Below are 24,982 nucleotides of genomic sequence, written 5' to 3'. Positions count from 1 at the left end.
AGTTACTATTGATTCACACATCTCCTCTGCCCTTTTTCATCATATGCTGTGGCGGATATATTCTACGTCCACAATCTCTCTCATCTATCACCTCCATTTAGTTTTAACCAACCACTCTCCAGTTCAGGGTCTTATTACTTAAACTACAGCAACAACTTCTCCTTCTTGATCTCCCTGCCCCAGTCTCGAACCTCTCCAATTTCCCCTGCACCATTAATCTTCCCCAAATGCAGCTTGAATTTTGTCATTCCGTTGCTCAAAACTTTCCAGGATTCCTCACTAACTATTAAAGTACCAACTCCTTGGCATGTCCCTCCTAAAATGACCTTAACCTACCTTTCCACGCTTACAATCCCCTAATATGCTTAACCCATGTTTTCAGTCACCTTAACGAAATACCCCCGTAAACAATGGCCTCTTTGTTTTTCTTCAAATGCTCAAGGCACACTCCTGCCACAAAGCTGGGTTACTTGATGCTCTCTCTCTTGCCTGTAAAGCTCTTCCTTAGATATTTGCACTGGCTCTCCCCAAGTTCATTCATGTCTCTGTTCAGATGTCATTTGCTCAGAGAACTCACCTATCTAAAATAGTACATCCCTGATCACACTTGGCTTGCTCGCATTGCTTTTTCACCTTCATAGCACTTAACACTACCTGCTATTATGTTTGATATGTGTCTTATTGTCTGTCTCCCCAAGTAGAAATATGAGCTCTGTGAGGAATTAATCTGTATGGTTCATCATCTGCGCACCTAGAATAGTGCCTGGTCCATAATAGGTGGGCAGTAACTTTCTGTCCAAGAAAACAAAGAATCTGTGTCTAGAAACATTAACAAGCTCTTTAATGGAAGGAGTGCTGAACTGGGGATTTAAATTCAGCTCTTGATGATGCTAAAACAAACACTATCCCAAAAGACACCCCACTGCTTGCCCAAGGCTTTCAACTATTTCTGCCATTAAGTTACTTTATATTTAACATTGTTAGGTCTAGTCATTATAATTCTATTTTCCAATTACCATACATCATCATGTCAATTCTTATCCCTTTTTATCCCCCACAGAAGAATGGTTCTTTTTCCACCCATGGATAAATTATTCCTGGCTTGCAGTGAAATCAGCTGTTTTAGCTGATTCCTAAATCTGTTTCAGGCAACGTGTTACTAAATTATAAAAACAATTTATTTTGTTTCAAAAAGTTTGCAACACTTACTAGAAGCCATTGAAAAAGTCACTCAGTTCTTTCCATCTCTATCCTGTTTTATCCTATTCTCTTTTGCTATTTTAAGATACTGACACAAAAATACTCTATCTTTTCATAGATAATATCTTAACAAATCTTCAACAATTTTAATAAATCTTTAAAATAACTTTATCAATATTATTTTGAGACCACATATGAATTTTTAATTTTTTCAAAGCACAACAATAATCTATACCACATAACACATAGCTTTCAATAAACAGGCAAAACATTCTCTTTCTTTCATCCAGTTGAATCCTTCCCATCATTCTTGTCCCAGAATAAATCATTCTATTAAATAGCATGAAAACTCGGCCAAAAAAAAAAAGGCAACTCAAAGTCTTATTTTATTTTACCATGTAATTGTCATGCTTTATGTCTGTCATACCAAGCATTTCATAGAATTTAATACATTTAACAAAAAAATCTAATTTAGACCTATTTGCAAGATTCTCCATATGTTAAATACGTTAAATATAAACAATAAACTTCAAAAACATCCTGAATTGAGTATTACTATCTTCATTGTATCAATGGGGAAACCGAGGTGCAGAGACAGTAAATAAATTATTTAAGGTCACATGGAGAAGGAAATGGCAACCCACTCCAGTATTATTGCCTGGAGAACCCCAGGGACGGGGGAGTCTGGTGGGCTGCCATCTATGGGGTAGCACAGAGTCGGACACAACTGAAGCAACTTAGCAGCAGCAGCTAATACGTAGCAAAGTTGAAATCTGAGCTCAAGTCTATTTTCCTCTGAATCCATGACCTTTACTAAAATTTGAATCCCTTCATAGGGTCTATACCATGGACATAAAAAGACAGACCCACTCTGTAATAGCCTTAATTCAAGGACATACATTATTATTATCTAAAGTAATATAGTATTAGTATAAAGAGGCCCTTAAAGAACATACAATGTTATAGAAACTATAAAATAGAGTAGAAGGTGATTACAGAAGAGAGTTAAAAATGAAGTGCTAAATTCAGATAAATTACTAGAAGGAAATCTGAGAATGGGGAAATGGAGATGGGGGGAGGTCAACAGGATAGACTTCATGGAACAGCTGAGGATGGAGAGAATGTTGATAAAGGAAAGAAAATACTCAAAGCAAAGGAAAAAACAAACAAACAAATGGATCCAATGAGCCAAGTCAGAAGCAAGATTACTTGAGGTTGAGTGGGTGGTTATGTTCAGGTAACAGCCTGACAGTAAAGTAAATTTCTAAAAAAGAATAGTGAAACTATGTCTGAGATCAGGAAGACCTCAAATGCCTCCAACTGTGCCTCCAATCAACACCAGAGAGATAAAAGGAAGATAGGGTGATGAAGACCTGGTTCATTATATATTCCAGCTTTACAATTTCAGTATGGCTTCTATATCACTCATTTTTTGACCAATGTATATGGTCTTTAGGCGACAAAAACACTTAAAGTGACTATTCTAGGATTTTTTCTCTCTCAAACACTTCTAGCATGTGTGCTTGCCTACTCAGTCATGTCTGAATTTTTGTGAGTCCATGGACTATGGCCTGCCAGGCTCCTCTGTCCATGGGATTCTCCAGGCAAGAATACTGGAGTGGGATGTCATGCCCTCCTTCAGGGGATCTTCTTGACCCAGGGATTGAAGCAGCATCTCCTGCACTGGCAGGAGGGTTCTTTACCAGCTGAGCCACTGGGGAAGCCCTGTTTTAGGTTAATGAGACTATGAAAAATAAACCCTTTTGTACCTGATTTACACCTGGTGATTTTAAAATATTTTTTTTCACTCCTCTCTAGTCTCAACAAACAACAAAACATCTTCCACCTGAAGGAAGCTTTCCACCTACACTCTAGAATTAATACCCTCATCAATTCTTCCAGAAATCAGTGCTTAGAGTTTGTTCCCTGTAATGCAGGATTTGCCTACTCCAATATAAGTAGCAGCTCACAGATAAAACAATGGGTATAAAATTGTTTCTACTTCAGATCCATCATAACACCTGTCTCATTATGGTGTCTTTTAAAACACCCTCGGACAAAACTGTTCACTGACATAAGCAGCCATTTTGTACCCTTTCTTATATTTCATATTTTAGGCCTCATCTTTAATCCGTTTTCCTGTCTATCTTCCCCATTAGACACAGCATGTTGGGGGCACAAGTTATGTTCACTGTGGAAGATATAAAATTTACATCTTCAATAAAAAGTGCTAAAAATGCTAAATATTAAAATATTATAATAGAGCTATACACACGGGGCTATGGAAAGGAAGGAGCTATCTAAGACACCTCCTTTAAAGACTGACAGGAAGCTTAATCTTGATGGATATGTAGGAACTTGCTTGGAACACTCAAGAAGAAAAAGGCATTTGGGCTCAAAGCAACAGAATGTGCTTGATTTAGAGGAATTAAAGAATAGGATGTTGGGGGAGGAACAAGATGACAGAGGAGTAGGTGGACATGGAGTACGTCGCTCTCCACGCATACGTCAGGAATACACCTTCAGACATAGAAGTGCTTGCAGAACACCAGCTGAGAGTGAACAGGAGTACCTGACAATTGGAAAAGAATATATAGAACCATGCAAAACTCACCAGGATGAGGGAATTAGGGGGAAAAACAGAAGCATTAGTAGGATTGGACCTACCCTTGGCGGGTGGGAGAATTGAAACAGGGGTCCAATCTCCACAACGGGGGCAATTGTCTGAGTCAGAAGAGAAACATTTAAGGCTGAGAGTGAGGCAGCTGATCTCTGGCAGCCTAAATGGAATGAGAATCAGACAGTCCTTGCCGCAGCCTTACGTACCCCAGACAGGGACACAGGTCCCCTAGAAGGTGCAGCAGCTGGGAGCTGAAGCATAGGGATTGCAGAGCAATCCCAGGGCAAGGGCTCCAGTTGACTGCTGGGAGAGGGACCAAGGAGATGTAAGGGAGGAGACTGCAGTGAAAAATGCCTGTGGAGGGAAGCCAGGCAGTCATGGAAACCATGAGTCACACGTAGGGGGTGGAGCCATCACCGTAGCCTCTCTCTTCCAACAAGGCAGCCTCTGCCAGCTGAACAATAACAAGGATGGTCCATCAAGCGCCTGACATGTGGAATAACAGAGTAGGACCTCACCCAGGGTACCCCTTAAAATGCCTGACGCGCTGAAGTACAGAGTAGGACTCCACCCAGGGTAGAGCTGTAGGTGCCTGATGTGCTGACTTACACAGGAGGACCCAAGCAGGGTGCCCCTTTAAGTGCCTGATGCACCAATCTACAGAGTAGGACTCCAGCCAGGTGTGCCTCTCTATGTGCCTGATGTGCTGAACAACAATCTACAGAGAAGGACCCCAGGCAAGGAAACCCTCTAAGTGCCTGAACCGGTGGAGCTATGGAGGAAGAGTAGCCAATGAGGCCTTCTGATTGCCAGTTAACAGAGGGTCAAAAGAAGATTCTGATAGGGCCATAACTCCTGCGGCTGAGGCAGTCCGAATCCCTGCACACTTGGTCAGGTTACCCCCAACTCAAGCAGCTGTGCCACCTTCACACTCAACCCTCACTGGGGCAAAGCTGCCACAGGCTAAAAAGTCTTGCATCTATACATGTGGGAATGTTTCACTAGTGTCCAACTCTTTGCAACCCTGTGAACTGTGGCCTGCCAGGCTTCTCTGTCAGTGGGGTTCTCCAGGGAAGAATACTGGAGTATATTGGCCAATATTGGTTGCCAAACCCTGTAGAGCACTATAGTTCCTGCTGCCCTAGCTTCCAACTCCTGGTGCTGCCAAAACCCCTGCAACCCAACCAGCTGTACCACCTCCACACCCACCCCTCACTGGGGCAGATGCAAGACCTCCAGAACAGTCTCAGGAGCAAATCCCAGTGGGCGACCCACATGCACAGGTGAAAATAAAACCACAACTGAAACCCAGGGGCAGTCTGGCTAAGGAAGAAGAGACAAAACCTTCCCACCAGTTGTATAAGTTTCAGATTAAACCCACAGGATCAACTAGGCAGACTCTGTATCTATGGAATATATAAAATGATACTGAGAGCGCCCACAAAAAAATAACAACAACAGTGCACTAGTTCTGATAGCCGTGGACATTGGAGGCAAGAACACACAGGAGTAGAACCAGATGAGAATGTGAGCTATCCACACAGCAGGTCCACAGACCAGTGCAGTGTTGGAGGATATCCTAGGGAGGAAAGGTGGACTGTGACTCCCAGAGAGGGAAAGGTCACTGACAGCAGTGACTCAAGAAAAATATTTACTATTCTTATATTTTGACTTGCTTCTTTTGGTGTTTTTTTTTTTTTTCTTTTTTAACCTCCTTTTTCCTCTGCTGTAGTTGTTGATTTTGTTAGCACTATGATCGTTTGAGTTTCTTTTCTCAATCACATTTTTCATTGCTGTTATAAAGGTCTGCCTTAACATTGGCCTTTTGCGGTCCTGTGGAGTTTTCCTTTTTTTCTTTTTTATTTATTTATATTTTCTTAATTTTAATTTTTCAATGTTTTAAACCTATTATTCTTTCTACATTTATTTCTGTTTGCTTTTCCTACTGTTGTTTCCCCCTTGCAGATAACCTTTAATAAATGTCTTCTTTATCTACCTCTATGTAACTCTGTATTTCTATTATTTCTTTTCTTTCTTTTTCTCACTATAGTTGTTAGTTTTATTTTCATTGTGATATTTCCCAGTTGGTACGTTGCTTTAGTTTTGTTTTCCAGTTTGTGCTTTAGTTTTGTTCTTAACTGGTAGATATCATTTTTGGTTTCCTTTGTTCCCCGGGTCAATCCACTGTACTTTATTTTTGTTGGACTGTTTTGATTTTGCTTATGGGTGTAAATGTATATGTGTATATTCCATTATTTTAATCATTATTTGCCTGATTCTGTAACTGTCATTTTTCTGGAGTACATCCTTGGTTTCTTGTTGTTGTATATTTGTTTTAATTCCATTTAATTCCATAACAAACCACCTATGGAATCTCCGTTCCTGGCCAGAGATAAAGCCCTGAGCCTTTGTAGTGGGAGCACTGACTCCAAGACCCCAGACTACCAAAGAACTCCTAACCTTAGGGAGCATCAAATAGTGAGAACACCCACAAAGGCAACCGCTTGTATATAAGACCGGGCATCACACAACTGCCAGTAGCACCCTCTGCAGGACACCTCATCCAAACAACAAACAAGACAGAAATACAAACCCAATCATCAGCAGACAGGATTGCCACCTCACTCAGCCCTGCCCACCAGAGGGAAAAAAAAATCACCACAAATCTCACCCTACAAGAAGCTTACACAAACCACTGGACCAACCTTATAAGGGAAGAAACCAAAAGGAAGAAAGAATTCAACCTTGAATCCTGGGAAAAGGGGACCTCAATCACAGTAAGTTAAAAAAAAATAATGAAAAGGTAGAGAAACACTGCACAAATGAAGGAACAAACTAGAAACACACAAGTCCAAATAAATGAGGAGGAAATAGGCAAACTACCTGAAAACAATTTCAGAATAATAATTGCAAAGATGATCAAAAACCTTGAAAACAGAATGGAGAAAATGCAAGAATCAATTAACAAAGACCTAAAAGAATTAAAGAATGAACTCACAGAGACAAACAACACAATTACTGAAAATAAAAATACTCTAGAAGGAATCAATCGCAGAATATCTGAAGCAGAAATATGGATCAGTGAACTGGAAGATAAAATGGTGGAAATAACTTCTGAAGAGCAGAATAAAGTAAAAACAATGAAAAGAACTGAAATAGTCTCAGAGGCCTCTAGGACAATACTAAACATATCAACATTTGAATTATAGGGTTCCCAAAAGAAGAACAGAAAAATAAAGGGTATGAGAGAATTTTTGAAAAGATTATAGTTGAAAATTTCCCCAACATGGAAAGGGAAATAGTCAGTCAAGTTCAAGAGGCACAAAGAGTCCTATAAAGGATAAACCCAAGGAGAAACATGCCAAGACACATACTAATCAAACTAACAAAGATTAAACACAAAGAAGGAATATTAAAAGCAGCAAGGGAAAAACAACAAGTAACATACAAGGGAAACCCCATATGTTTAACAGCTGATCTTTCAGCAGAAACTCTGCAGGCCAGAAGGAAATGGTAGGATATATTTAAAGTACTGAAAGGGAAAAATCTACAACTTTCCAGTTGAGCTATTTCAAGTCTTGAAAGATGATGCTGTGAAAGTGCTGCACTCAATATGCCAGCAGATTTGGAAAACTCAGCAGTGGCCACAGGACTGGAAGAGGTCAGTCTTCATTCCAATCCCAAAGAAAGGCAATGCCAAAGAATGCTCAAACTACCGCACAATTGCACTCATCTCACACGCTAGTAAAGTCATGCTCAAAATTCTCCAAGCCAGGCTTCAGCAGTATATAAACCGTGAACTCCCAGATGTTCAAGCAGGTTTTAGAAAAGGCAGAGGCACCAGAGATCAAATTGCCAACATCCGCTGGATCATGGAGAAAGCAAGAGAGTTTCAGAAAAACATCTATTTCTGCTTCATTGACTATGCCAAAGCCTTTGACTGTGTGGATCACAATAAACTGTGGAACATTCTGAAAGAGATGGGAATACCAGACCACCTGACCTGCCTCTTGAGAAACCTGTATGCAGGTCAGGAAGCAACAGTTAGAACCGGTCATGGAACAACAGACTGGTTCCAAATAGGAAAAGGAGTGCGTCAAGGTTGTATATTGTCACCTTGCTTATTTAACTTATATGCAGAGTACATCATGAGGAACGCTGGGCTGGAAGAAGCACAAGCTGGAATCAAGATTGCTGGGAGAAATATCAATAACCTCAGATATGCAGATGACACTACCCTTATGGCAGAAAGTGAAGAGGAACTCAAAAGCCTCTTGATGAAAGTGAAAGAGGAGAGTGAAAAGGTTGGCTTGAAGCTCAACATTCAGAAAACAAAGATCATGGCATCTGGTCCCATCACTTCATGGGAAATAGATGGAAAAACAGTGGAAACAGTGTCAGACTTTGTTTTTTTGGGCTCCAAAATCACTGCAGATGCTGATTGCAGCCATGAAATTAAAAGACGCTTGCTCCTTGGAAGGAAAGTTATGACCAACCTTGATAGTATATTAAAAAGCAGAGACATTACTTTGCCGACCAAGGTCCGTCTAGTCAAGGCAATGGTTTTTCCCGTGGTCATGTATGGATGTGAGAGTTGGACTGTGAAGAAAGCTGATCGCCGAAGAATCGATGCTTTTGAACTGTGGTGTTGGAGAAGACTCTTGAGAGTCCCTTATACTGCAAGGAGATCCAACCAGTCCATTCTAAAGGAGATCAATCCTGGATGTTCATTGGAGGGACTGATGCTAAAGCTGAAACTCCAATACTTTGGCCACCTCATGAGACGAGTTGACTCACTGGAAAAGACTCTGATGCTGGGAAAGGTTGGGGGCGGGAGGAGAAGGGGACGACGGAGAATGAGATGGCTGGATGGCATCACCAACTCTGTGGACATGAGTTTGAGTGTACTCCGGGAGTTGGTGATGGACAGGGAGGCCTGGCGTGCTGTGATTCATGGGGTCGCGGAGAGTCGGACACGACTGAGCGACTGAACTGAACTGAACTGAACTGAAGATTACTCTACTGCCAAGGATCTCATTCAGAATTGTGGGGAACTCAAAAGCTTTTTAGACAACCAAAACTTAAGAGAACTCAGTACCACCAAACCAGCTTTACCACAAACCTTAAAGGAACGTATATAGTCAGTAAATACAAGAGAAGAAAAAGATCTACAAGAGAAAAGAAAAGAAAAAGATTGCCAGGAGAAATATCAATAACCTCAGATACGCAGATGACACCACCCTTATGGCAGAAAGCAAAGAACTAAAGAGTCTCTTGATGAATGTGAAAGAGGAGAGTAAAAAGTTGGCTTAAAACTCAACATTCAGAAAACTAAGATCATGGCATCCAGTCCCATCACTTCATGGCAAATAGATGGGGAAACAGTGGAAACAGTGAGAGACTTTATTTGGGGGGGGGGTTCCAAAATCACTGAAGACTGTGACTGCAGCTGTGAAATTAAAAGATGCTTGCTCCTTAGAAGAAAAGCTATGACCAACCTAGACAGCATATTAAAAACCAGAGACATTACTTTACCAACAAAAGTCAGTCAAGGCTATAGTTTTTCCAGTAGTCTTGTATGGATGTGAGAGTTGGACTATATAGAAAGTTGAGCACTGAAGAATTGATGTTTTTGAACTGTGATGTTGGAGAGGACTCTTCAGAGTCCCTTGGACTGCAAGGAGATCCAACTAGTCCATCCTAAAGGAAATCAGTCCTGAATATTCATTGGAAGGAGTGATGCTGAAGCTGAAACTCCAATACTTTGGCCACCTGATGTGAAGAACCAACTCATTGGAAAAGACCCTGATGCTAGGAAAGACTGAAGGCAGGAGGAGAAGGAGACGACAGAGGATGAGATGGTTGGATGGCACCACCAACGCGATGGACATGAGTTTGAGTAGGCTCCAAGGGTTGGTGATGAACAGGGAGCCTTGGCATGCTGCAGTCCATGGGGTTGCAGAGTAGGACACAACTGAATGACCGAACTGAACTAACAGAAACAATTAAGAAAATGGCAGTAGGAACACACGTATTAATAATTACTTTAAATGTAAATAGATTAAATGCTCCAACCAAAAAAACACAGACTGACTGAATGGATATAAAACAAGACCTATATATATGCTGTCTACAAGAAATCTACTTCAGACCTAAAGACACATATAGACTGAAAGTGACAGGATGGAAAAATATATTCCATGCAAATAGAAAGTAAAAGAAAACTGGAGTAGCAATCCTCATGTCAGATAAAATAGACCTTAAAATGAAGATTACAAGAGATAAGGAAGGACACTACTAATGATCAAGGGATCAATCCAATAGGAAGACATAACAATTGTAAATATCTATGCACTCAACATAGGAGCACCTCAATACTCAGATAAACACTAACAGAAAAGGAGAAATTGACAGTAACACAATAATGGTAGGAGACTTTAATGCCCCACTTACACCAATGGACAGATCATCAAAACAGAAAATTATCAAGGAAACACAAGTCTTAAATGATATATTAGATGAGATGGATCTCATTGATATCTTCAGAACATTTCATACAAAAGCAGAAGAATAAATCTTCTCAGGTGTACATGGAACATTCTCAAGGACAGACCACATCCTGGGTCACAAATAAAACCTCAGTAAATTTAGGAAAATTGAAATCATATCACGCACCTTTTTGACAACAATCCTATGAGACGACATATCAATTACAAGAAAAAAAAACTTTAAAAACACATAAACACAGAGATTAAACAATATGTTTCTAAATAACAAAATGTTACTAAAGAAATCAAAAGGGAAATAAAAAAATTCCCAGAAAATAAATGACAATGAAAACACAACTCTAAATCTATGGGATACAGCAAAAGCAATTCTAAGAGCAAAGTTTATAGCAATACAATCCTACCTCAAGAAACAAACAAAAAAACATTGGATAGACAACCTAACTTTCCACCTAAAACTGGAAAAAGAAGAACCAAAAAAAAAAAAAAAAACCCAAAAGTAATAGAAGGGAAGAAATCATAAAGATCAGAGCAGAAATGAATGATAAATAAAAAAGAGAAAGAAACAATAGTAAAGATTAATAAAACTAAAAGCTGATTCTTTGAGAAGATAAAATTGACAAACCTTTAGCCACACTTATTAAGAAAATAAGAGAGAAGAATCAAATCAATAAAATCAGAAAATGAAACAGGAGAGGTTACAACAGACAATGCAGAAATACAACAGATTACAAGAGACTATTATGAACAACTATATGGCAATAAAATGGGTAACCTGGAAGAAATGAACAGAATCTTAGAAAAGATCATTCTTCCAAGACTGAACTAGGAAGAAATAGAAAGTATGAACAACTCAATTACAAGCACTGAAATAAAAACTGTGCTCAAAAATCTCCCAAAAAACAAAAGCCTAGGGCCAGATGGCTTCATAGGGGAATTCTATCAAACATTTAGAAAAATTAATGCCTATCCTTCTAAAATTCTTTCAAAAAAATTGCAGAGGAAGGAACACTTCCAAACTCATTCTATGAGGCTACCATCACCCCACCCTGATGCCAAAACCAGACAAAGACAACACAGAAAAAGAAAACTAAAGGCCAATATCACTGATGAACATAGATGCAAAAATCCTCAACAAAATTCTAGCAAACAGAATTCAACAACACATTAAAAAGCTCATACACTATGATCAAGTTGGGGTTATTCCAGGGATGCAAGGATTCTTCAATACATACAAAGCAATCAATGTGATACACCATTTAAACACATTGAAAAATAAAAACCACATGATCATCACAATAGATGCAGAAAAAGCCTTTAAGAAAATTCAGCACCCACTGATGATTAAAACTATTCAAAAAATGTTCATAGAAGGAACCTACCTCAACATAGTAAAGGCCATATATGATAAGCCCACAGGACACATTATTTTTAATGGTAAAAAACTGCCAGCACTCCCTCTAAGATCAGGAACAAGAAAAAGGTGTCTACTCTCACCACTATTATTCAACATAGTTTTGGAAGTCAAAGATACAGCAATCAGAGAAGAAAAAGAAATAAAAAGGAATCCAGATTGGAAAACAAGAAGCAAAGCTCTCACTGTTTGCAGATGACATGATACTATACATAGAAAACCCTGAAGATACTATCAGAAAATTACTAGAGCTAACAGGGAATTTAGCAAAGTCACAGGATACAAAATCAATACACAGAAATCACTGGTGCATTCCTATATACTAACAGTGAAAATTCATAAAAAGAAATTAAGGAATCAATTCCATTCACCACTGCAACAAAAAGAATAAAATATCTAGGAATAAACCTACCTAAGAAGACAACACTATACAGAAAATTATAAGACACTCATGAAAGAAACCAAAGATGACATAAACAGATGGAGAGACTGTCCATGTTCCTGGGTAGGAAGAATCAATATTGTGACAGTGACTATACTACCAAATGCAATCTACAGATTCAACGCAATCCCTATCAAATTACCAATGGCATTTTTCACAGAACTAGAACAAAAAATTTCATAATTTACATTGAAACACAAAAGACCCTGAATAGCCAAAGCAGTCTTGAGAAAGAAGAATGGAGCTGGAAGAATCACCCTTCCTGACTTCAGATTATACTACAAAGGTACAGTCATCAAGACAGTATGGTACTGGCATAGAAACAGAAATATAGACCAATAGAATAAGATAGAAAGCCCAGAAATAAGCCCATGCACCTATGGGTACCTTATTTTTGACAAAGGAGGAAAGGATATACAGTAGGGCAAAGACAGACTCTTCAATAAGTGGTGCTGGGAAAACTGGATACCGACATATAAAACAATGAAAGTAGGACACTTCCTAGCACCATACACAAAGATGAACTCAGAATGGATTAAAGACCTAAATGTAAGACAAGAAACTATAAAACCCTTAGAGGAAACCATAGGCAGAACACTCGACATAAATCAAAGCAAGATCCTCTATGACCCATGTCCCAGAGTAATAGAAATAAAAACAAAAGTAAACAAGTGGGACCTGATTAAACCTAAAAGCTTTTGCACAGCAAAGGAAACTATAAACAAGGTGAAAAGACAACCCTCAGAATGAGAGAAAATAATAGCAATTGAAACAACTGACAAAGGATTAATTTCCAAGATATACAATCAGCTCATTCAACTCAAAATCAGAAAAACAATCCAATCAAAAAGTGTGAAAAAGACCTAAACAGACATTTCTCCAAAGAAGACATATAGATGGCTAACAAACACATGAAAAGACGCTCAACATAACATTATTAGAGAAATGCAAATTAAAACTACAATGAGATATCATCCCCCACCATTCAGAATGGCCATCATCTAAAACTCTACAAATGATAAATGCTGGAGAGGTTGTGGAGAAAAAGGAACGCTCTTGCACTGTTGGCGGGAATGTAAATTGATAGTCACTATGGAAGATGGTATGGAGATTCCTTAAAAAACTAGGATTAAAACCACCATATGACCCACCAATCCCACTCCTAGGCATATACCCTGAAGAAACCAAAATTGAAAAAGACACATATACCCCAATGTTCATTGCAGCACTATTTGCAATAGCTAAAACATGGAAGCAACCTAGATGTCCATCAACAGATGAATGGATAAAGAAGTTGTTGTATCTATACACAATGGACTATTACTCAGCCATAAAAAGGAACACATTTGAGTCAGTTCTGACGAGGTGGATGAACCTAGAGCCTATTGTATAGAGTGAAGTAAGTCAGAAAGAGAAAGATAAATATAGTATACTAACACATATATATGGAATCTAGAAAGATGGTACTGAATTTATTTGCAGAGCTACAAGGGAGAAACAGACATAGAGAACAGACTTATGGACATGGGGAGAAGGGAAGAGAGGGTGAGATGTATGGATAGAGTAACATGGAAACTTAATATGTAAAATAGCCGATGGGAATTTGTTGTATGTCTCAGGGAACTCAAACAGGGGCTGTGTATCAAACTAGGGGGTGGAATGGGGAGGGAGATTGGAGGGAGTTTCAAGAGGGAGGGGACATATGTATACCTATGGCTGATTCATGTTGAGGTTTGATAGAAAACAACAAAGTTTTGTAAAGCAATTATCCTTCAATTAAAAAATAAACTTTAAATTTTAAATTAAAAAAAAAAAGGATGTTAATGAATTGCCAAGTGTTCCCATACAGACAGGGGATAGGTGCATGTAAGAGTGCAGCTGAAGGTGAAATTAGAAAAGATCACAAAGAGAATAGGGAGCCATCTGAAAGTTTGAGGGGGTAGCAGCAGCATTTCTGGTAACCACACAGAGCATTCATGGGTGAGTGTGAGAGCAAAGACTAGGAGAGTATTGAGGAGGCTATGACAATCACAGGAGTGTTAGATGATGGGTCTGAAATTAGGGGAGAGAACTGAGTTATTTAGAGAAATAATCAACACAACTTGATAACTGATTATGGAGAAATTGGTAATCTTGCAGTGGCTTCCGGCACAGGTCACTGGATTGTTTATGTTGTCACGACCAGAAATATTGGCTGGTTCTGGTCCACATTAAAATAAGCTCTAGATTCATTTATTGCCCCAAACTCTGTTATTTAACCCCATCCTTCTACACCTAAGCCTCCAGTTTAACGCAGGGCCTCATTGACTCTCACATGTCTCCTAGGTAGCCCCCCAAACAAACCTCTATCCCAATCCAGTATTTCTCAAAGTGAGCTCTTTATTCTAACTAATCAGGATGTCCTGTGGTGCTTGATAAAAATGCAGAATTCTTGGCCTTATTCCAGACCCCATGAGGGACAAAATTTGCATTTTGATACTTTCAGCTTTGAGAACCATTAGCCTGATCCAGCCTACCTACTGCTGCTGCTGCTGCTAAGTCACTTCAGTCGTGTCCGACTCTGTGTGACCCCATAGACAGAAGCCCACCAGGCTCCCCCGTCCCTGGGATTCTCCAGGCAAGAACACTGGAGTGGGTTGCCATTTCCTTCTCCAATGTGTGAAAGTGAAAAGTGAAAGTGAAGTCGCTCAGTCATGTCCGACCCTTAGCGACCCCACGGACTGCAGCCTACCAGGCTCCTCCATCCATGGGATTTTCTAGGCAAGAGTACTGGAGTGGCTTGCCATTGCCTTCTCCGAGCCTACCTACTACTATCAAATTTATTTTTCTTAAACTCTGCTTTCCTCACGTCACTTGCTTGCTACAACTGATTTCTAATCTTCTACCTGGACTTTAAGATCTTCTTTTAACTTGATTTTTGAATTTTTCCAATATACCTTTTTGTTCTGTACAAAATCAACCTCATTTCTCATTTCTTTCTTCTTGCCCACCTGCCGTACCCCCTCCCAAATACAATTTGGTTCTCTCTCCAGGCTTTTGCATTGAATATTACTTCCACAATCTGAGAGCTTCTCCATCATTTCCCCTCCCCCATCAAATCCCAATCACCATATTCTGAAAGCCTAGAAAATTGCATGGATCTTTCTCTAATTACCCGAACCCAACTTATGTCTCCTGCCTAATACATAATATTGCTATGGCACAATTAGCAGGCACAATTTAAGGTTTGATTATTTCAACATATATTATTGCAATGAAAAGGTTTTATTTTTATTTTCCAGTCATTAGTGCACCTAGCACAGTTCTTGGTACATAATAAGCACTAAACAAATATTTGCTGATTTTGGAAATCATCCCAAAAGATGGATGGCATTTTCCCCCCAATGTCACATGAATCTGTTAGGTAGTTAGAATGGGAAACAGGAGTTCAGAATGGCGGTGGCTAAAAGATAAGGAAGGGAAAAGCCCGTGAAAATAGAACAAAGGAAGGTTTGAGGACCCGAGGACCGGAGTGAGGACCTCAGGTAGAACAAATAACACTCCTGGCTAGCCCAATTTACATAGAGCAGGCCCAGGGGGAGAAAAAAACATATAGGAAGAGGAGCCCGAGAGTATCTCTCTCTCTCTCTCTCTCTCGATGGATTTTCCTGCTATTTTCTAAATAAAATGGAGCTGTAACATGGAGCTGTAACACTGATTTGTCTAAGAGCTGTAACACAGTCTGTCCAAGACCCGAGAGCTGTGACGCGCAGAGGGCTTTAATGTCCGTCACTCTAAATCTTTGTTGTGACGAGACAGAACTAAGGAGCATACACTAGCCTGACAAAGACAAAAAGAGGACTTCAGTTTTTAAAAGCAAAACAAATGTAAATATATTCACTATTCTAGATCCTGGTGATATTAAAGATAATGTTTCCTGGGGCAGGGGGCAGGGGGAGGGAGTGTGTGAATAAATTGGGAGATTGGGACTGACATACATACACTACAATGGGAGTGTGCATGTTCAGTTGTGTCTGACTCTTTGCAACCCCATGGACTGCAGCCCACCAGACTCCTCTGTCCATGGGATTCTCCAGGCAAGAATACTGGAGTGGGTTGCCGTGTCTTCCTTCAGGGGATCTTCACGACTTAGGGATCAAACCCACATCTCCTGCGTCTCCTGCATTGGCAGGTGGATTCTTTATCACTGTACCACCTCAGGAAGTCCATATACACACTCAGTTCAGTTCAGTTCAGTTCAGTCGCTCAGTCGTGTCCGACTCTCCGCGACCCCATGAATCACAGCACGCCAGGCCTCCCTGTCCATCACCAACTCCCGGAGTACACTCAAACTCATGTCCACAGAGTCGGTGATGCCATCCAGCCATCTCATTCTCCGTCGTCCCCTTCTCCTCCCGCCCCCAACCTTTCCCAGCATCAGAGTCTTTTCCAGTGAGTCAACTCGTCGCATGAGGTGGCCAAAGTATTGCAGTTTCAGCTTTAGCATCAGTCCCTCCAATGAACATCCAGGATTGATCTCCTTTAGAATGGACTGGTTGGATCTCCTTGCAGTATAAGGGACTCTCAAGAGTCTTCTCCAACACCACAGTTCAAAAGCATCGATTCTTCGGCGATCAGCCTTCTTCACAGTCCAACTCTCACAACCATACATGACCACGGGAAAAACCATTGCCTTGACTAGATGGACCTTGGTTGGCAAAGTAATGTCTCTGCTTTTTAATATACTATCAAGGTTGGTCATAACTTTCCTTCCAAGGAGCAAGCGTCTTTTAATTTCATGGCTGCAATCAGCATCTGCAGTGATTTTGGAGCCCAAAAAAACAAAGTCTGACACTGTTTCCACTGTTTTTCCATCTATTTCCCATGAAGTGATGGGACCAGATGCCAGGATCTTTGTTTTCTGAATGTTGAGCTTCAAACCAACCTTTTCACTCTCCTCTTTCACTTTCATCAAGAGGCTTTTGAGTTCCTCTTCACTTTCTGCCATAAGGGTAGTGTCATCTGCATATCTGAGGTTATTGATATTTCTCCCAGCAATCTTGACTCCAGCTTGTGCTTCTTCCAGCCCAGCGTTCCTCATGATGTACTCTGCATATAAGTTAAATAAGCAAGGTGACAATATACAACCTTGACGTACACCTTTTCCTATTTGGAACCAATCTGTTGTTCCATGTCCAGTTCTAACTGTTGCTTCCTGACCTGCATACAGGTTTCTCAAGAGGCAGGTCAGGTGGTCTGGTATGCCCATCTCTTTCAGAATGTTCCACAGTTTATTGTGATCCACACAGTCAAAGGCTTTGGCATAGTCAATGAAGCAGAAATAGATGTTTTTCTGAAACTCTCTTGCTTTCTCCATGATCCAGCGGATGTTGGCAATTTGATCTCTGGTGCCTCTGCCTTTTCTAAAACCTGCTTGAACATCTGGGAGTTCACGGTTTACATATTGCTGAAGCCTGGCTTGGAGAATTTTGAGCATGACTTTGCTAGCGTGTGAGATGAGGGCAATTGTCCGGTAGTTTGAGCATTCTTTGGCATTGCCTTTCTTTGGGATTGGAATGAAGACTGACCTCTTCCAGTCCTGTGGCCACTGCTGAGTTTTCCAAATCTGCTGGCATATTGAGTGCAGAGTAACTGGCAAATTTGGCCTTGGAGCACGGAATGAAGCAGGGCAAAGGCTAATAGAGTTTTGTCAAGAGAATTCACTGGTCATAGCAAACACCCTCTTCCAACAACACAAGAGAAGACTCTACACATGGACATCACCAGATGGTCAACACCGAAATCAGATTGATTATATTCTTTGTAGCCAAAGATGGAGAAGCTGTATACAGTTAGCAAAAACAAGACCAGGAGCTGACTGTGGCTCAGATCATGAACTCCTTATTGCGAAGTTCAGACTGAAATTGAAGAAAGTAGGGAAAACCACTAGACCATTCAGATATGACCTCAATCAAATCCCTTATGATTATACAGTGGAAGTGAGAAATAGATTTAAGGGACTAGATCTGATAGATAGAGTGCCTGATGAACTCTGGATGGAGGTTCGTGACATTGTACAGGAGACAGGGAACAAGACCATCCCCATGGAAAAGAAATGCAAAAGAGCGAAATGGCTGTCTGAGGAGGCCTTACAAATAGCTGTGAAAAGAAGAGAAGCGAAAAGCAAAGGAGAAAAGGAAAGATATAAGCATCTGAATGCAGAGTTCCAAAGAATAGCAAGGAGAGATAAGAAAGACTTCCTCAGTGATCAATGCAAAGAAATAGAGGAAAACAACAGAATAGGAAAAACAAGAGACCTCTTCAAGAAAATTAGAGATTCCAAGGGAACATTTCATGCAAAGATGGGCTCGATAAAGGACAGAAATGGTATGGACCTAACAGAAGCAGAAGATATTAAGAAGAGGTGGCAAGAATACACAGAAGAACTGTACAAAAAAGATCTTCCCGACCAAGATAGTCACGATAACGTGATCACTGACCTAGAGCCAGACATCTTGGAATGTGAAGTCAAGTGGGCCTTAGAAAGCATCACTACTAACAAAGCTAGTGGAGGTGATGGAATTCCAGTTGAGCTATATACACACTAGTATATATAAAATAGAGAGCTTATAAGAACCTGCTGCATAGCACAGGAAACTGCTCAATACTTTATAATGGTCTGTATGAGAAAAGAATCTGAAAAACAGTGGATATATGTATATTAATAACTGATTTACTTTTCTGTACATCTGAAACTAATACAACATTGTAAATCCACTATACTCCAATAGAAAAAAAAAAAAAAAGATAATGTTTCCTGGTCCGTTTTCTAAATACAGACTGTTTAAACATGAAGGCAAGGTAATTAAAAACAGCTCTTAATTAAAATACAGGCCACTTTTGGTGTATTGATGTAATAGTATATCATGTAATTGTGGCACTGCAATTCAGTGTCTCATGTATATAACCTTTAGATCAGCAGTCCCCAACCTTTTTGGCACCAGGGACCAGTTTCATGGAAGACAATTTTTCCACAGACTGGAGTAGGTGAGGAGGAGTTCAAAAATATTCAACCACATTGCATTTATTGTGTACTTTATTGTTAATCTAATGCCATCACTGATCTGACTGGAAGTACTGGTGCGGCCTGGAGGTTGAGGACCCCTGCTTAGATGACAGCAACTGAAAGAACCTTAAAAGATAATGCAAGCCAATCACTTCAATTTATCTACTTAATAACTGAACCTCAGAGAAATGATATGACTTGCCCAAAGTCACAAAGCTTATGAGCAGCACCCAGCAAAGATAAGCACCCAGGCCTCCTGACTGAACATCAAAGGTTGCTTTCATTACACCATGTGCTCAGAGATACTAAAGTCAAAGTGAGATGCTTCAGTAAGAATTCCTGTTAGCATAAATGAAACTTTTAGGAGTCTCTCCCTGCTTTCCTGAAAAACTGAAGTAAAACACACCTCAGAATCATAAGGACTGACACAGGAACAGTTCCAAAAAAATTTTTTAAAAGAAATAAAACTTTCTAAGACAAAATATACAATCATATTCCAGTTATAAAGTATTTCCCAAAGCCACAGGAAAAATAGTTACATAGTTAAATTCTAATCATGTGATCTTAACATTCATCTTACTACTTTGGTAAAATATACACCAAAAGAAGAACCGAACACATAAAATACCAGAAGCAAAAATCACTCAATCTCCAAAAGCACAAATTCACATCTAAGGGTAAAATGCATCTTTGGTACTCACCGTAACTTTACTTCCAACTATCTGCATGCAGAGGTCAACGGAGAGTAGTTATGGTGTAAAAAAAAAAAAAAAAAAACAGCAACAGTATTAATAATCAGAAGCTTTTCACAGAATTAGTAAATAGCTACCTCTATGTGTACTTTTAATATTTTCGATCTAGAGGTTAATACATCAGTATTGATTTCTACCATATTCCAAAAATGTATAAAGTCGGCAGAATAAAGATTCCCAAATAAAATTATTACCATTTGAGGAATTTTTTTTTAAAGTTTTCTGTAATGGGCTTCTCAACTAGTTGTAGTATAAATAGCAAGTAATGCAAGGTTAAGTGCAATCAGGCATCGGATATTTTATCAGCCCAAAACCTCTCAAAAAATTATCATGAGAAAATTGAATTTTATTCTAATATTGTTTTTTCTTTCCTTGTTTTAACAGGTATACTATTAAGCTTGAAATTAGGTATTTTAGAATATAAATGTTATACTTAAAGTCATGTGTTTAAGTTAATAAACAAACATTAGGTTGAAAACTGGAAATTTTATATTATTATGAAATTAAGGTTTAAAATATTGTTTTATATTATACTTGAAAATTACAAAGAAGATAGATTGCTTATGATTCTCGTTTTCTAGGTCATCCTAGCATTTCTATTATAAGACACAGTTTTCTATATAATGTGAAGACAAAGAAGCAGTTTGTATTTAAATATACTTATTCAGAAGGAGGAAACAGTTCAAAAATTACAACCTCAACTGAGTTTTTCTTATGGTGAAGAGATGAGATAATTCCTATGAATTTGTGTTTAAGAAGGCAAGAACTAAAATTATAGCCCTAAAGTATAATTTTATGCCAGAATCCAAATATAAATCATTTTTATCAGATTCCTACACTTGAATATCAAGCAATGTTCAAAAAAAGAGTTCATCCATAATGTAAAACTATTAATCTGATAGCACATATTATCAATACATGTTCTAATTATTAGCTAGTACTTTAAAAATAAAATTCAAATATAACTGAAATCCCAATAAGAATCCTAAGTTTAACAGGATACTACAAGATACAAAAAGGAATGATAGTTTCCTAATTAATTATTTCAGAGGACTCCATGAATCTCCAAATAGAAAAGCAGTTTTCTTACATATTCATTCAACAGACTACCGACAGCGACTATTTAGTTGAATAAAAGCCTCTGTGGTGCCATTAACAGTCTTCTGAATTGAAACATAATAATTGACCTAATTATTTCCTCCCACCAAAAAGACAGAGGTCTCATTTGTCCCATGTTTATTTAGAACAGACATGAAATTAAAAAAAAAAAAAAGAATTGCAAGCCTGTCTTAACAATTTAAGCAGGTCTATATTATTCTGATTGCAAAATGATTGCATTTAGTTAAAGCATATACAGCAAACAGATTAGATCAGCCAAGAAACTGGTCTGGTCATGTTTGGGTTCAATTGTTTCACTGTATCTAGGTGATGTCTGGTAAAGACTTGAGAAAGAAAATACCTGATAGTGGCAAAGGCAAAACCATTAATACATGTATGTGTGTGTGCTAAATCACTTCAGTTGTGTCTGACTCTGTGTGACCCTATGGACTGTAGCCTGCCAGGTTCCTCTGTCCATGGGATTCTCCAAGCAAGAATATTGGAGTGGGTTGCCATGCCTTTCTCTAGGAGATCTTCCTGACCCAGTGATCAAACCCATGTCTCTTATGTCTCCTGCATTGGCAGGCAGGTTCTTTACCACTAGTGCCACCTGGGAAGCCAAAGCATGTATACACACATACAAAAAGATATGCTACAACTCTTAACTGCTTAAGATATGTGTGTGTGTGCTTAGTCACTCAGTTGTGTCCAACTCTTTGCAACCCCATGGACTATAGCCCGCCAGGCTCCTTTGTCCATGGGGATTCTCTAGGCAAAAGTAGTAGAGTGGTTGCCATGCTCTCCTCCAAGGGTTCTTCCCAACCCAGAGATAGAACTCAGGTCTCCTGCATTGCAGATGGATTCTTTACCATCTGAGCTGCCAGGGAAATTTGCAATTTGCCAGGGAATATGGGCCAATCTGAAAATATTTACTGATGTATTTGGTATCACTATTTTAAATTACTTGCTACTGAGAGTTTTTTTATTCAATGCTACCTTTCAATGTATCTTCAAAAAATGTAACTTTACATATTTTTAAATCTCAACTTCAAAGACTGTGATTTAAGTTAGAAATAAATTAGTTTCTTAATATTCTCATAAGGACACTGACATCTGGCAAACTAATGTTCGGATTTCAGTGACTAATTTTTTCCTCATAAACGTCTATGCATGTGTGTTCAGTCACTCATTCATGTCTGACTTTTTGACCCCATGGACTGTAGCCCACCAGGCTCCTCTGTCCATGGGATTCTCAATACAAGAATATTGGAGTGATTTCCTTCTCCAGGGGATTCTCCTAACCCAGGGATCGAACCTGCGTCTCCTGCTTGGCAGGCAGATTGTTTACTATCTGAACCACCAGGGAATACCCACATAAACGTCTATATATACTGTTAAAATATAACATTACAAGATTCCCTCAAAATCAGTGATGTCGTCTGCCTCTCAGGATTATGAATTGGTATGACAATGTTGCAATTTCTTTTTTAACTTGTGGTTTTCATTTTATTTAAAATCCACTGACACTGTGTGCAATATACCATGACAGCTGCCGGCAATGTGGCAGGCATGTTGGGGTGCAAACATGAATATGTCACATTGTTGCCTTGAGGAATGTAGGTTTTGGGGACGGGTGTCTGACGAGGAGGAAGCGCATGGGAACCATACAGGGCAAAGGCAGGGACGCTGAGAGTGCAGCTGCTCGGCGATTGTTTGGGGGCAGAGAAGCACAAAGCTTTGAAGGGGCGTGGGTTTGGGGTGATGCCAGCGTGAAGGTGAAGAGAAAAGGAACAGGCTGGGTGACATGAAGCCACTGATGTTAGGTAGTGAGTTGGGCAGTAGTGAGGAGGGCGGGGAGGCAGCTGTCACATTGAACTGCCCAGTGAGTGCACGTTGCAATATTAACAAAGCTTGGTTTTCCACTTCTGAAAACTTATGCTGGTGCTGTGAAAACAAAGACTCTTCCAGGTTATCTGCGGCCAAATTATCTACATGTACCCGGGCCTTCCTGGTGGCTTAGATGGTAAAGAATCTGCCTGCAATGCAGGACACCCGGGTTTGATCCGTGGGTTGGGAAGATCCCCTGGAGAAGGGCATGGCAACCCACTCCAGTATTCTTGGCTTGGGAAATACCAGGGACAGAGAAGCCTGCAGGGCTACAGTTCATAGAGTTGCAAAGAGTCAGAAATGACTTAGCAACTAAACAACAACAAGATCAAGACCATAACCACACTTGTTAAAGTAAGCAAGTGTCCAGTTCCAATAGAGAAGAGACTCTTTTTCACTCCTTTACTAAGTCCATTCATCACTGACAGAGTTACTCAAGGTACTTTTTCCTTTGCATTCACACAACATTTTCTATTATGGAATTTGAAGAGGAAAAAACTAACCAATAATTTTCTTCATTATCTTTTAATTTCTTTTATATTCTCTTATCCAAGGCTAATTTTGGCATGATCAGTTACACAACAAAAGACTCTCCTTTGTTTTAGAAACAGGTTTTGTTTCCAAACCCATGTATTAGTTTCATCTTGCTTTACTGTCCTTGCCACAAACCCAGGAGAATGACGGATATCATTTACCGAATGCATATTTTGTTTTTCAATTCCATGTAAAATGACTAATGCAGGTGTTTAAGGGGGAAATGTACAATTTATGTTTAAATTTAACTATAATTTTCACATGTTTTACATATGACTTATGATAAAACATTTTTCTACCAGGGACTCTAGTCCTTAAATTTGCTTTTACTTCAAGATAAAAGTTTTGACTATTTGCAAAACATTTTCATAAAGCAGTGGTTACAATCACACGTACTTTAAATGTGGAAGCATTTTTAATCAGTGTGTCAATATAACGAAAAAATAAACATAAAAGAGTATGACATGCAAAGTATACTTAAAGCCTAATAAAAGCCAGCAGGATGGAAACCTTAGTTACACATAGATAAATGGTAATAGATTACATTATAATTCATGCAAATTTTATTATCATGATCACAAAGAGATCACAAAAGATGAGAGGATGGTTTGTCACTAAATGGCATCCCTCTCACCTTCAAAAGGAAATAACATATGTAATTTTCTTTGTTTTCACAACAGAACACAGTACTAACGACTGTCTCTCCAAGGTGAGAAAGCTTTAAAACATGCTTATCAATAGGCTTTCTTTCATCATATTTAGTCCATGAAAAATACAAGCAAATAAAACATAACCTTAGAGCACTAATGAAAGTTCTATACGCATGTCAAGTGACCCTATGTGTGCTAAAGGAAACAAATAAGGATCATATACTAAATAGTTATTTGTATCGATTTTGAGACTAATGCCTTTAGTATAGAGTTTTCATGTCTTTTGAGAAAATTTCAATTTACATTTTTCAAATAATTCAAGACATCTCAGCCAACGTTTACCCCAAGTTTAGCATTTTAATCTGAAAAATAAATATATAAATCAGTGTGCTTTTTTCGGTCATTTAAAGAGGAAACAATATGAAGATAAATGAAAACAAGTTTTATATAGAGACTGAGTCAAAATCAAAAGGTTAAGAAGAGCTTCATGCAATCTTCATTATATTCAGTTCCACTTATGCAAACAAAAACAAGTAAGCCAGAGACACTAAAAAATCTTGCCATTAAAATCAGCACATAATTATTCATATATAATTATCTGTACTTTGCACTCAGATATAACTATATAGATTTACTAGTGTATTTGCCTTTAGGTATTTGAAAAATAACACTGAATGTACACCCTGCATTTCCTAAAGCATTTTACTGTGAACAATAACTTGAGTGCAAAAATGAGAAGAGATTCATCAGAATTTCAAAGTAAAACCCTATGCCTCACCTAATTCTATTGAAAATGATGCTCAAGGCAAATTTCACTTATCACTTGAAACACAT

General features: G+C 39.0%; 1 protein-coding gene across 9 annotated transcripts in view; it reads right to left on the bottom strand.

Moving 5' to 3' along the window:
• DIAPH2 (diaphanous related formin 2) overlaps positions 1-24,982 on the bottom strand; it is a 1,076,961-nt gene that overhangs the window by 939,204 nt on the left and 112,775 nt on the right. For all 9 annotated transcript variants that reach the window (XM_088834166.1, XM_055438268.2, XM_088834164.1 and 6 more), the window contains one exon: positions 19,929-19,949. In XM_088834166.1, coding sequence (XP_088690292.1) covers positions 19,929-19,949 — 21 coding nt within the window. The remainder of the gene's footprint in view (positions 1-19,928; positions 19,950-24,982) is intronic.

The sequence above is a fragment of the Moschus berezovskii genome, chromosome X (assembly GCF_049115385.1).
Source record: "Moschus berezovskii isolate FMDL1 chromosome X, NW_MosBer_1.0, whole genome shotgun sequence".
In the NCBI taxonomy this organism is placed as follows: domain Eukaryota; kingdom Metazoa; phylum Chordata; class Mammalia; order Artiodactyla; family Moschidae; genus Moschus; species Moschus berezovskii.
The sequence above is the reverse complement of the archived record's forward strand: the minus strand, read 5'-3'. Positions and strand labels throughout refer to the sequence as shown.